Source organism: Semicossyphus pulcher, unplaced genomic scaffold (genome assembly GCF_022749685.1).
Source record: "Semicossyphus pulcher isolate SPU_LCO1_2020_fin unplaced genomic scaffold, fSemPul1.0.p SCAF_10, whole genome shotgun sequence".
Lineage (NCBI taxonomy): Eukaryota > Metazoa > Chordata > Actinopteri > Labriformes > Labridae > Semicossyphus > Semicossyphus pulcher.
Window position 1 is genome coordinate 8,284,933 of NW_027211604.1, and position 14,272 is coordinate 8,299,204.

General features: G+C 41.7%; 1 protein-coding gene across 2 annotated transcripts in view; it reads left to right on the forward strand.

Annotated features, from left to right (window-relative positions):
• The first annotated feature begins 5,820 nt into the window (after positions 1-5,820).
• Positions 5,821-14,272, forward strand: part of ksr1a (kinase suppressor of ras 1a) — a 33,111-nt gene continuing 24,659 nt past the window's right edge. For both annotated transcript variants that reach the window (XM_069670426.1, XM_069670434.1), the window contains exon 1: positions 5,821-6,316. In XM_069670426.1, coding sequence (XP_069526527.1) covers positions 6,098-6,316 — 219 coding nt within the window. In that variant the 5' untranslated portion in view covers positions 5,821-6,097. The remainder of the gene's footprint in view (positions 6,317-14,272) is intronic.

A 14,272-nucleotide genomic window follows, 5' to 3' on the forward strand; every position in this document is an offset into this window, starting at 1 on the left:
CGTAGAGACCTAAACAGCTGAACGTGTGAATACTTGACTTGCAGTCACCAGGTAGATATCTGCTGCAGGAAATAGTTAGCTACCTGCTAACTGATTAGCCATGATAGCTTCATGTCCGAGTGAAACGTTAATGACATTTTTTTACTAGACAACATTTATCAAACGGCTTTACTACTTACTTTTCAGATTAAGATTAAAAAACTTTAGATAGAAATGTGTGCCGTAAAAAGTACTATCCATGGTTAAATGTCTGTTTAGCTTGTAGCCTTAAACTTCATCTTAAACGGTGTCTAATTGAGGCATATGTATTGTGTATTTTATGCAATTGTCAATCCATTATCAGTTTGAAATACAAATATTTATCAGATAAGTTGTTCCTATGCTTTATGTTAGCTTGAATAAGTCCGCTCATTTGTCTCTGATCTCACTCTTCCTCAATGTGTTTCCATGCACAGAACTTTCTCTGTCGATTGTCAATTCTTAACACCCTAGCATAGCGCATGGAAATCCCTTGAGGGCAGATGTTTCTGAGATGGCAGGCCCACCGCATCTGGCACAAACAATCATTCCACATTCAGAGTGACTTAGATCATGCAGAATGCTCGCTGTTTGGTCAAACCACTGAAGCTGTTGAGCTGTCTGCATGTTTACTGAGTTACAACTTGACTGAGGAACTGTTTAGAGCCGTTCATTGAGTTGGCTTTTAGTGCGGATAATATCGAACGCTTAAGGCCCTGAGACCAATATCAGAAGTCATTTTGTATACTCCAGAAAATTAAGAAAAAAGGAAAACATCTCACATCACTGGATCCTGTTATAACACTAATTGACAGTTTTTGCTGCACTTGTCCAGCAGATGGGGTTGTCTATGCAGGTTTTACTTTTAGTGCCATTTGAGTCCTTTCTAGTGATATAAACCTTGTGTTCCCCTTATGAGGGATAAAATTACTGTTCCATACTGTTGGCATATTGATCTAGGCCACATTCTCCTTTATGATAGCAGCCTAATTTTATTTCAGAGAATTGTGATGGAAGCGACAGAGACGTACATCGAAAATCCAGAGAACAATATCTGGTGGTGGACATTAGAGTTGACCACCTCTATGTCTGCATAGGAAGAATTAAGTACTACTGGTAAGTTGAATGTGCAAAGGCAATTGTTTCACTGAGATGTTAACACAACACTTTGGCAATATTACATCCTGCTTAATGTTGTATCCGGGGGAAGATGTTGACATTCAAGGTCAATGAGAAGGAAAGGGGGAAATGTGTCATTCATTTAAAAATACCCGGAAATTTGTATCATGCTGTTAAAGACGTGCAGATGGTGGCCATCTCTGTAAAAATGCCAAAGACTAGAAGACTGTCCTTTTAAAAGAAAAAAACAACACAAAATTGGCTGCACTGTAGGGTGTAGAGTTCAAATGGAGTTCACTGGAGGCCTGGTCTGCCCTACTTCCTGTTTTCAAGTAATGTAAAAATATTAAATTGGCAATAGAAAGTGTTTTAGATTTTTAAGGGTTTAAAAATAAATTAAAAGCACACAAGATTTCCTGGATTTTTCAAAATGTTGTGTTTTCAGAGCACTGTGAAACCCAATAGGTAAGAAATAAACTAAGATGAATAATGACTATTAATTCAACCTGTCTAATTTAAAAACATTTATGATCAAATGGACAAAGATTTATGATTTAAGATATGTAGACAAGTAAAAAACAAAACAAAACAGTTAATATACTAATGAATATTGTGATAACAGTATGGTGGTGCGCTCCTGAATGCCATGATCGAATAACAACAAAAACACTAAGACACAAGTTAACATTAAAAGCCTCATTTTCTGCTGTAGTAATGACAAAACTGACACATCTAACTTGTGAGTTTCTCCTGTTGTCCCCTTTATGAACAAACTTGTATTTACCACAGGTAGCAGAAGCCTTGTATGGTCACAAACACACAGTTCCCCTTGAATTTCTCCAGACTGAGGAATGACATCATGAGTGACTTCATAACCTATTGGGTCCTTGCTCAACAACAGTGACTATTTGCTGCCCTTATGACATGTAGGAACTGATAGTGTTGACACAGATTTTCCTACACACTACATGGTGACAGTGGGTGGTGGTTTAAATACATTTCTTAAGAGCTTAAGACCAGAAATGTTTCTAAAGTTTGACTAATACGGCAAACATGGAAAGTCAAACATTGGACCTTCAAACAAGTAATTTAGGAACTAAAAGCTTTTATGTGAAAGTCTATGTACAATCCTTTAGGTATGTTTACATTTATTTGGCTACATTCATGGCACATGCATCGTATTTATCCATGTAAAAAAACATTTCAATTAAACACACTTCAAATCATTTAAATTTCTTATTCTAGTATTTCCCAGCTCAGCCAATATAAATTGACCACACATTTTGAAACTGATAAATGTGTTTAATGAGACAAGATACATGCTGAATCCGTCGTGTACTAAACTTCATGTGTTATACATAGTATGTATGAGTATGAGTACTAGGGGAGGCCATGTTTTATGAATTTATCATTATACATAAAAAAAAAATGGGATTGTGTAGCTGGTTCCTCTGCAGGTCATTGCAAACTCTGGAGCTCTCTTACATTATTTAAGAACTAAGACAAAGTACTAGGGATGCACGATATTATCGGCACGTTATCGGTATCTGCAGATTATGGCTTCAGAATAAATAAATAGTCATTTTTCCGCCAACAAAAGAAAGCTTTAATCATGCCTAAATGCTTGATGATTCCCTAAAAAAAGAAAATGTTACAAACAAATGAATAAAATTGGCAAAAAATCCAATATCGTGCATCCCTTCAAAGTACTAACACAGCAATATTCACTGACTGTATAGCACACACATTTCTCATTGTTGGTATTTATTTGCATTACAAAATGCATTAAAATTATACCTCAAAAAGCTGCAATAAACCATGTCGACATTTTTTTTGCAGACTGTAGGACAAAGGTCGTGAGTCTTAAATGCTCTTGTCGGGTCCTTAACCTCCCCAGACCTGAAGGGATAGCTCTTGGAAATCCTGGCCAGCAAACAAGTAGACTCTCCACAATCTAATTTAATCTGAAGTCGAGAGCTCTGTGCTACGTGTGTTGTCTCTGCTGTCCAATAGTAAAAGAGTTTAAAGGGCTTAAGAGAGCGTCAGCCTGGGAAAGGATCGTGCTATCCTCAGCTGTGAGTCGTGTCAGCAAGCTGTCAAGTGCCTACCTAAACATTGCTCGTGCTTATGTTTTTTTAACTCATTACAGGTACGTTTTATTTATTACTGAAGATAGGTCAGAAATCCTCAGGTCAAATGAACTCTGGGAGAGAAGTGCAGCCAACATGGAGAACACAGAACGGAGAGACATATGGTGAGGTAATGATATGTTTTTCTTTAGATAAAATAGAGGTATTTCATGAAATGCACACTGCACATGGGACAAAAGTTTCAGTTTGGATTCTTAGACACCACAGTGGCTTCTGTGTGGCTTCATTAAGTATTCAGACAACTAAATGGTTAAGCAGCCACAAAAATAAGCACATCAGGAGCCCATATGTGACAGTTAATTGTCATCTATCAGTTTTATTTGATTTAAGACATAGCTTTATGCCTAGCATAGCATAGCATACATTCAAAACAATCTCATATTAAACATTACAAACTAATACTGATCTAAATCACTTTTTGGTGTTTGTACAAACGATAGGATGTTTCCCCTCATTGCCGTGTATTAGATCTTTAAAGGTGAACATAAACCACTCCTAAAAAAATTAAAGGGTTTCAATTTTATTTTATTTTATAAATTGTACGGCATAAATAAGACAAAACAGGACAGTAATGGTTCAGTGTAAGACAGAGAACATCATACGTATAACTTTTAAGGTAGACCAGGTGTGCAGTTTGAAAGTGCCTTCCTTATATAATATTTTTGAGTATTACATAAAACCAATTTTAAATATATTTCAAAGCCTTCATTTGCTCTGATCCAACTGTTTCTGTTACTGTAACTTGGTTTTGAAAGCAAAGAAGAGCTGAAATTGGCAGCGTGTTCTGCTGGCATGTCACCATCAAATCTGTGCTGTTAATACAGAAAGTACTGGACCAACAACAACAAAATAGTTTGGTTCCATTGTTGCAATGGTGTTAGATGGACTTACAATTTCATGTTAGATCAATGCCATTGTTTCGGCTGATTGTCGAAAAACCGACGGAAACACACTGAACGTTTTCTAATTCCTTTGTTTGGGTTTTCACTCTAGTCCATGTATGTTACCATGCAAGGCTGCTATCTGGAGCCGAGCGTGTCTTAGCAGTGTACAGTACAATTTCTCAAGCGATCAGAAGACGAAAAGAGACCGATAGACAGATGGAGAGGAGGAACACAGGCCTCCATGGAAAGTGACTCACGTTCAATTGTATAATCAGGGTATATTAAGGAAGGAACATCACACCCTCATTGCAGCAATGAGCCATGTGTACTGTTGCTTCATGGTTGTGGAAACCTGTACTCTCCTATCATCGACACTGTCAAATGATCAAACATTTTGATAACATACAAAAATACAAAAATTAGCAATAGACTTCTTCATGTTCGGCTGCTTTCATGCTTTTAATTTGGAGAATTAAGGGTTAGGTTTTCATGTGTTCCCTTTACTTGTTGTAACTGTTGAGACTTCAGAGGAGTGAGATTATAGGCACCATACAAAAAGATATATAATACATACTAATGTTTCAAAGACTCAATATTCTGTAGGTGTACGGCCCCTTTTCCACACCAAACACTATCGCATCATTGTGGGAAAAGTGCACAGTGTGCATTTGAATGCTGTCCATGTACACTCAACTACATGCAAGTGGAATGTCAACTATGTGGAGTCGGATTGGCAGGTTGGGATGGGGGCTGTGCACTGATCACAGATTGTACCTTTGATAAGATACATAAAGAACCTGTGGCTTATTAGTCATATCGCTTAAATGTCCATAGTGTTCTAAAATGCATTATGGTACATCTCTTTCCTTTAGCACGGAGTATGTGGTGATTATAATTGGGGCCCAAAGATTCTCTTGCAGTACCAGGCATGCCTTTAGAAAGTACTGTGCAATTGTTCCTTAAAAATTCACTCATTCGGTCGTTCAACCTTTATCTCTCGAGGAATCATTGAGTGTACTCCCTTATGTTCAATGATGCTTAATACAGTTTTTTCACCCCACATTTTGTTAGTTAGTTAGTTGGACTTTGAACATTATCTAACCATTTGAACGACTAGTGTAGCAGGAAGAGGAGTATTGTAGATCCGGAATTCCCTCACATCACCCCCGTAAGGCAGATCCTTATACACCTAATATAGCCTAATCATATTACTTCATTGTACCTTTTTTTAATCTGCTTTGTTGTCAGGAAATAGGCCCTGTCCTCTTATAAAAACGGCTTTACAAGGCCCCAAACTGGAGCACCTAAATGGAATCCAGCCACTTTAAATTTAATTAATTACACCTGGGCTTTCCTGTTTTTTGTAGATGGTCTTAATACTTCCCTGTAATAATCTTAATTAACTTTCCTTTAAAATAATTAAATTACTGTCGTAATTGTACAAACAGTTACAGTGGTTCCCTTTTATCCCTTTGCGTTTGTGAGCACGCGCACGAGAGGGTGGGGGAGGTTGTTGAGGGGATGTAGCGTGGAGAGCGGTTTTTGTAAGCCGTTTGACCGACTTCATTTCCCATAGTGCACCGCGCCCCATGATGTTCCCAACAGCTGACAGACGGTGAAAGCCTCTGCCAGAGCTGTCGGTGGAAGAGAGTAACCTCTCGTCGGTAGCACAGACGGACAGAAAATACAGGTCGAGCATTACTGGACTCTGAAGCGCTTAACGACCCGGGTTACCGTCGAGCATCTTGTTTTTATTGAAAAATAATATTTCTTTCGCATCCTGACTTCTCCACATTGGGAGCTGGGGACATTTGCTTGTCAGCTAACTTCCACAATAGGTCGCTGCGTCGCTGGACTGCTGCATATGTTGTATTTGAGCTTAACAGTTTGACTCCAGCCCTTCCAAGCCGAGCCCAATGCTGAGGAATGGATAGTGTGTCTGCTAACGGTGGGAAGATGGTCGAGAGTGATGAGCAGCCGGAGAGGGATAGTGGTGGCGGCGGCGGTGGCGCAGCGATGGCCGCACTACATCAATGCGAACTCATCCAGAATATGATTGAAATCTCCATCTCCAGTTTACAGGGGCTACGGACCAAATGCGCCGCGTCCAACGACCTCACACAGCAAGAAATCCGCACTTTAGAGGTAATGAGCTTTGCAGATCCGCCTGAGCCCTGTCCTGCGATAGAGAGCTGTGTAGTCAAATTGCGGAGTCATGAAGCCCAAACGCTATGTCCGCCTCATATAGGCTGAATAGTGGCTGCAAGCGAGGCACCCTATCCATGGGTGCACATTTTTCGCTTACAATGTACTACTGGGTCATTGCATTGATGGGAAGATGACTTAAAAATGATATTGAAGTTGTACTTTTTGCTAGGGGCTTAATTATTTCTCTACTCAATTGCTAAACCTTCGAGATATCTGTGATATTTGTGTGACCTCTTTCTCTAGGTGGAATATTACTCAGGAGCCCCTCGGTTAGTTCACAGCACCGCGCCGTGCAGCTGAATCCAGCCTGGCCTAATGGCACACATTCAATAATCTCACACTGCTATTATTTATGTTCCCGTGTCCTGTTCTCTGCACAGGATTCCGTGTATGTACACAGGGCATGCAATGCAAATACAAAAATGTAAATGTACGACGTGTTCCGTGTATTTATCCGTCACCCAAACGTCAGCAGGCAGGCAGGGTGGATGCACGCGCTGCTCTCCTGCATCTGGATGCAGATTCAGTTCAGGCGTTCTGGGATGACTTGACATTGCTGTGCGCAGGAGCCCTGGCTTTGTAGGGCCTCATCAGCATGTCCTACTATAGTAATACAGAGAAGTCATGCCTGAAGCGTGCAGGCAGGCTTCAGCAGAGGATGCACTCAGTATTTTTACTTTGCATATCCAGAATTCGCTCTGATAATTTGATGATGCAGATAGGAAAATGCTCTTTTCTGATGTAATACAGGATAACGAGTAGCACCTTATTTATGTAAATTGCATTGTAATCCTTTAGTCACCATTCATTCTATGTAGATTTTAAACTTTTTTCTAAGGGTCAGTTTTTTTTCCCAGGCCTGCGTGTTTCCATCCATGGGATGTTTACAGTCGCGTATTGTTTTTGTAAAATTCTCAGCTGCGAGGTGACTGAAGGAATCATGTCATGGAAAGTCCAGCTTTCATGTTGTTAGTAACAATGCCATGAGGGGACAACAGGCCGTGCTATTGCTGAGGACAGTGGTGGGAAGAGGGGGCCGGGGGCGGATATAAAAGGCTGATACAATACATTTTAATGAGAGACTAAGTTGGGTAAAACATTGGAACAGCTAAGTTAAATGCCTCTAATTGTGCACTTAAAGACAGTTGATGCATGTGTCTTGGTTTTAGGCTCCAGACATGCAGACACACTAGAGGCATGATAGATGGTAGATGGGTTTTCTGCTTCATGGTTTATTTAAGCGTTATACCTCGTATAAAAGGAATATTCACTCCTGATTGGCGAGAGGTTATCAATTATCCATGTCTGTTTTATTCCTGTATAACTGAACACCCCAGGAACAATTGCACTGTTGCCCCTATAAACTAATGTTGCAGAAAGCTCTGAGCGTTTAGTTTCACGCCGCACAGAGACACAATGCAGTCTGGCTCAACTGGTTTTCATGTGACCTTCAGAACGGTCACTTGCTAATGAAGAAAGTAGCCCTTTAAAGCAAGTTACAATGTGTCTGTAATCCTGTTACTGTCAGATTGTTGGCCTCAGCAGGACAGGTGGACTCGCACACTATCGACTCCTCACAAGATCTATGTGTGAGGGTAGAATCAAAGTCTGCAGAAGAAAGGATAAACCTTTATGAGAAGGAAGGGATGATAAAGCCGTGCTGTGTTTCTAGGTGCAGCTTTTTGCCCATTTTCAGAATATTAATGTCTACAAATAATTTTGTAGCTTCATAGTTTGTTGGCAGGCATCAAGTGCAAGTTGGCAGGCCACTGTGTGAGAACAAATTTTCACAGGCTCAAGTACAGAAGCCCAGTATTAAATGAAAAATCCAAAGTATTAACTGAAATAGAAACCAGACAAGCTCAGTTTGCGTGTTTGTAGTCGTCTGTTTTAACCCCAAACTGCTTTTGAAGTTTGCTGAACGTAGCATGTTGTTACACTGCTTTATTCTCATGCACAAATGTATTTTATGAAATGTCATCCTTAACTGTTTAAAACATATTTTTTTGGCCTGGTCAAGTTCAAAGCCTGTCTTTCCCAACATGCTCAAACCCTTCCTTCACTCGCTGTCGTGCGTACCTCGTCACTGCGTTGAACAGGACGTGATCTGGCAGAGTACTTCCTGAGGTACGCTGTCTTGTAGGTTCGTTTTGCACCGGCATTGTTCTACATGACAATGGGCAGGCCGTGCAGGTCTCACATGTTTCTTGAAGGCTATAAAAACTGATCTGAGGTCTCTTTCCTGTGGTTAGAGGCCATTATAAGGGGGTGTCCTTCATAGTCAGAAGTGCAAATAGTGGGTCTGGTTACTTCTCCTGCCAGGAGAGCCTCAAACTGCTCACTGACTCTTAGTTGTTAAATTGTAAATAGGTAAAGATACAGTCTGTTTTAAAGCACAGCTAAATGAAGCTTCTAATGGCATATTTACACACATTTTATGTTATCTTATTTTAACTGATGTTAGCTGCACTTTGGTCTCAATGGACAAAACATATTTTTGTCAGCTATGATATCCAAGTGCAGCTTTCCAATCTCATTTTTTGCTACATTACAGAGCATACATGTAACTCTAGTAGACTAAGTATGACTAAAAATGTTATCAACTTGTTTAAGAACCGCTCAAGACAAAACTTTTAGAAAACTTCCCTTGAACTGATAATTTGCTGTCGGTCTCATCCTGCATCAGTGGACATGTGACGTCTTACATGATTTGTTTAAACCTTGGGGCAGACCCAATTCACTTTCATTTGCACTTTTTGTGTCATGTGTGGATGATATCATGGTTCGTTTTATTGTTGTCTTTATTACAAGTCTGTTGGCCCAAAATCTTGTCAAGTGCAATTGTTAAGTAATTTCATTCCCTGTAAATGTTTTAAATCCATCTTGACATGTTTTCCTGTTATTTAGGCTCGCTGTTTTACTGTCATGGTATTCCTTTTCATTTCCCTCTTCTTATATGCCATAGATGCAATGTAGGCGGACCTCAACCTCAGTCCTATCATGCTATTATGGGAAGCTAATGTCATTATGGTAGGAAAAAAGGGCAATTTCGCTGTGTGCTCTTGGAGGACACGATCCACTTCTCCAATGGGCCCTGGAAAACCTCCGCCAGACTACGTAAAACGCATCATCTGGCGGCGGCCAGGGAGCTTGCTGAACTACTCTTCCTTAATCTAAGACGCCCGTCTCCGATGTCATGTCTCGTTCAAAATCATCAGGTTTGAAATGTAGACTGCAGACCTGAGATTTTTTAGACGATCCCCCGGTATATTCTCGTCGTATTTCGGATTCTGTTCCGCTCTGAGCCATTGCCTGCAGCGAAAATGGTAGTATTTCACTCCAGCGTCTCTCGCTGGGCCGTTCCTTTCAGAGGAAGGGGCGCAATGCATGCTGGGTGTTATAGGAATGTAGAATGGGCGAAACCACGAGCTGTTTGTACAACTTTCTCCACAGCTATGGCGCCAATTTCAAATATTATTGCTTCTATTTTGGAAATGTTTGGCAGCTCCAAAGAGTGCACGAGAGAGATTTTGTACTGACAAAAGATCAGCTGGCGATGGCTCTAAAAGGCTCTATGTTACACTCAAATAGTCCAACGTTCGTCAACATTACAGAGGAGCCTGGTGTACATGTCTTGAAACAGGCAGAGCTGGCAGGGCATGGGGTGCTGCCTTGATCAGCAGTCTTACTTCCTATGTCTTTACTGGCACACTATTTTGAAACCACACGTTGCCACAAGCGTGCACTTTCACTTCTTGCTTTAGTCGTTCTTGAGGTTTCACTTGCCTCAATTATTAAAGTCAGCAGATTGAGGTTATGGATTTATGCTGGCTCGATACATCCTGATACTAATAGGTTTTCTAACTTTCGCCCTTAATATGTCCGGTGCTTTTATTTCATACAAGCACAAAGAAACATCCCTACAGCTAATCTCTGCCACGTCTGAACCTTCACCCGCCTTCATCTAATCAGGATCTTTAATTCTAGTGAGATATTGGCTTGCAACTTCCGTTTATAGTCCTTAAGTGTTCACATGTAAACCATCATGTAGCAGAAAATATCCAGACCTGAAAGATGTCATTACCACTTAAGCCACTTTAATTCATGTGATGAATTTGAGCGAAGCGTGCGGGGTCAGAGCAGTTGTCACACTCGTGGTGTAAATGCTCCCATGTTGCACTGGAGTGCCATCGAGAGAGGCTTGAACTGGCTTTATACTCTCATTGAGAGAGCTTTATTATTCCACTTGAACTGTGTGTTTTTTCTGCCTCGCCAGTGAGAGGATAATGATACTGGCCTCTCAAATGGAGTGCTAACTGGTACTTCACTTTTCACATGTTAATCCCACTCAGTCTGGTCTCTGCCTCCCATGCTGCCTCTGTGTTACTTTTACTGTAGCTATTTATGTATTTTGGGCTTTTGCTTTATTGTATGCACTTCACAGCTTTTTAAAACGGGTCCAAATCAGTCGACATGATCCAAACACTGAGGTCAAAACTCCTATAAAGAGTAGGATTGAAGTGCTTTGCTTATGGGATGTCTTTATATAGCCATAAACAAGTGTCAAATGTTGCTAGAAGTCTATTAACCTCTCTAACCGCTGCTCTCAGGAATGATCAGCAAACAGCAAAGCGTCACTCTGTTTTGTCTCCTCACCGTGTTGGAGAGAGTTTTGCTGTGTGCTCGTGGTGCGAGCTGTTGTGGCTGCATCTATATTTAGACATCTTTCTTCCTACGCATTTTCAGGGTTGGTTGTTAAATAAGAAAATCAAATGACGCGCAAAGAGCCTGTGCAAGAGGGAAGAGCAGGGAGGAAAGGGGAGGGGAGAATCAAAGCCAATCCGCTGGGCTGCTTCTGATGACATGACAACCGCTGCGTGTGTGTGTGTGTGCGTATGTGTGTATCTGTCGGAGGCCTAGGAGAAGACAATGGAGAATGTTGCTCACATGAAGATGTAGAGGAAACACAACTGTGTAGCAACGCTGACCCTGTCTCTGTTTCCGTTTTGCTCCTGCAGTACCGGTGGTGTAGTCAATAAGAACGATGTGGAAATCAGGCTGCTTGAACAGTGTAGGCAGGCATTACTCTATTCTTAAACTGACTCAGGATGAGTTGCATTACATCCTGTAATTTTGAGGTCTGCTGTGCTTCTTTGCTGGAGATGGGGCGGGGGGGTTTGGTTGCCCACAGCTTTAAATCATAAGGAAGTTAGCATGATGTGTCTCCTTTTAAATTTGCTGTAATTTGTAACCATCCAGAACATACTTGAATAATTGTGATACTTTACGTATTATAAGCAGATTTTTAAAAGGGGGTACTTTTCTACATGTTTAGGTGCCCCTCGGGTGGTCCGTTTCCCATGTTGGGAAGTTCTTCTTTTGACATTGTTCACAAGTTTAAAGCAGCAATTTGCCCCTAGAAGAAAAAGCCAATGCCAAGCCAAAGCTGGTGTTCTCTGTAAGCGATTGAAGCAATAATATTTGAACTTGGCACCATAGCTGTGGAGAAAGTTGTACAAACAGTTTGTGGTTTCGCCCAGTCTACATTCCTACAACACCCAGCATGCATTGCGCCCCTCCCTCTGAAAGGAACGGCCCAGCGAGAGAGGCTGGAGTATAATACTACAGTTTTACAGTCTACATTTCAAACCTGACGATTTTGAACGAGACATGACATTGGAGGCGGGCGTCCTAGATTGAGGAAGTGCAGTTTAGCGAGCTCCCTGGCCTCCGCCAGATGATGCGTTTTACGTAGTCTGGCGGAGGTTTTCCAGGGCCCATTGGAGAAGCGGATAGTGTCCTCCAAAGGCACAGAGCCAAATTGCATTTTGGCATTAGCTCTCCATAATAGCATGATAGGACTGACGTTGGAAATTGGCGAACTGGCCCTTTAAGTCTTAAAGTGAAAACAACAAGGATGCCACAAGGAAGTGTGTTTCTCAGAACTAATCTAGGTCTCTCGACATGATCAGCTACTAACTGTTACCACCTAATACTTAATTACATGTGAGCAAAAAAATGTGTTTGCCCAGCTTTAATTAATAAAAACAACTTTTGCTCCAATCTTTCTGCATAATGCGACATCAACTCTGCAAGACATGTAAATTTACTGTCGTAGTTGTTCTGACATCAGGGGCGCTTATGTGAACTTTTCCTGTTGGGAAGTCATTTTTCGAATTGTTGTGACAACGCATGACCGCAGTGTAAAATGTCCCCACTTACCACACGTTCCTCTGTAAGATACGTCAAACAGTAGGTGACGTAAAGTAGGCCAAGGTTCTGCAGCCTGTGTGTTCTCTGCAGCTAACCTTGTACAACCTTACTACAGAGAGCTGGAGGCCGCTCTATCTGTCACCTCCTCACCCCCCCTGGCCCACAGAGTGGTCAACTTGCGCTGGTGGTAACAATGATGGAGGAGGGGCAGCAGGCCATTGTCTGCGACTGTCAACTGTGTATCCCCCCCCCACCCCTCCCGCTAAAGTCCATGTGACCTGGCCTGTGCATAACTGGGTCTGGCTGGCTTCTTTGTGTCTTTGTCTCCTGACATTTTCATCATTTTTTTGTGGATGTGGTGTAGATGAAAAAAATGTGACCCAGTCCGATCACCATGGTTTACTTGCACGATCCTGCATGAAACGCTTCCTTGAAAGCAGTATTATAATTTGCTTTAAATTTGCATTAGTTCCCTGCTCCATTGCTGCTGTTTCTACTGTCACACTCGTGACTTACTGCAGCTGCCAAATATAAAGACAGAGAAGACAAACAGGCTCCAAACAAGAATAACAAAATAATCCATGCTGTGTGTTCCTTTGTTGCTAAAAGTGATAAGACTTTAAAGAATTACTAGATTTAGTTTTAGCATTTTAACTACTGAACATTAAAATTCCCAAGTAAAATTCTATGTTTTCCTTCCTTTTCTGACAACATGAAACGTGTGCATTTTTAGCCTGAGAGAAATGCGCTGACCTTCCTGTGCAAATATCATTTTCTGGTACAGAGCCCCACTCCTCAGATAGGCCGTGCTATCCTTGGCAGGTGCACCAAAGTGGCTGTGTCAGCAAGAGCCTTGAGAAAACAATTGGAGCAGTGGGATCTGCTCCCCGAGTCTGCTGTGTCAGGCAGGCCGCTGCTGGGACTCCTCTCTCCCCCCCCCCCCCCCCTCTCTCTCTCTCTCTCTCTATCTGTGGCGGCTGACACACAGGCTGTCACTCACGTCCTCGCAGCATTAGGCCGTTGTCATGGTGTTGTTTAGCTCTGCTGACAGGTGGGCTCTGACGCCATGTCTCCTCCCCCTCCTCCCACCTCCAGGCCACACGTCAAGTGCTGGTTTCTACACTCTGCACCAAAAATATTATGCAGGGAGCCTGGTTTTGTTGATGTGCCTGACTGTGCTCTCAGTACAAATGCACACCAATATCACTGAGAGATTCAGGGACCTGTGTGTATTGTTATACTCACCTTATTTATATAGGACAATAAAGTGAAGGCTCTGCTTGTTTGATGAGAGCTTAGACGTTGCTCATGTTTTGTAGCTACTACAGTTACCGTCCTGGTGACATTTGCATGTTGCAATGTATTTTGTCTCAGCTCTGTGTTTCATATGTTGGGAAAATCCCACTGAAATGTTGCTGACGACTCAGAAGCAGGGTTGCTAGGTAACCTGACGTCACAGCCCTGCACTGGTGTATGGGGAGGTAAAGCAGGAGGCTAGCTCATTAGCCACATCAAGTGAAGGCCTATTTACTGCTGGCCATGCTAGTCCAGAGCTCCTGAAATGCTACACCTGATGAAAGCACAGTGAATAATCTGCGAGGCTCTGTAATTCTGAGTTATAGTTAGTTATGGATTGTATATGAAATGTATTAACATACTTCAGTCTGTACTTTGTATATG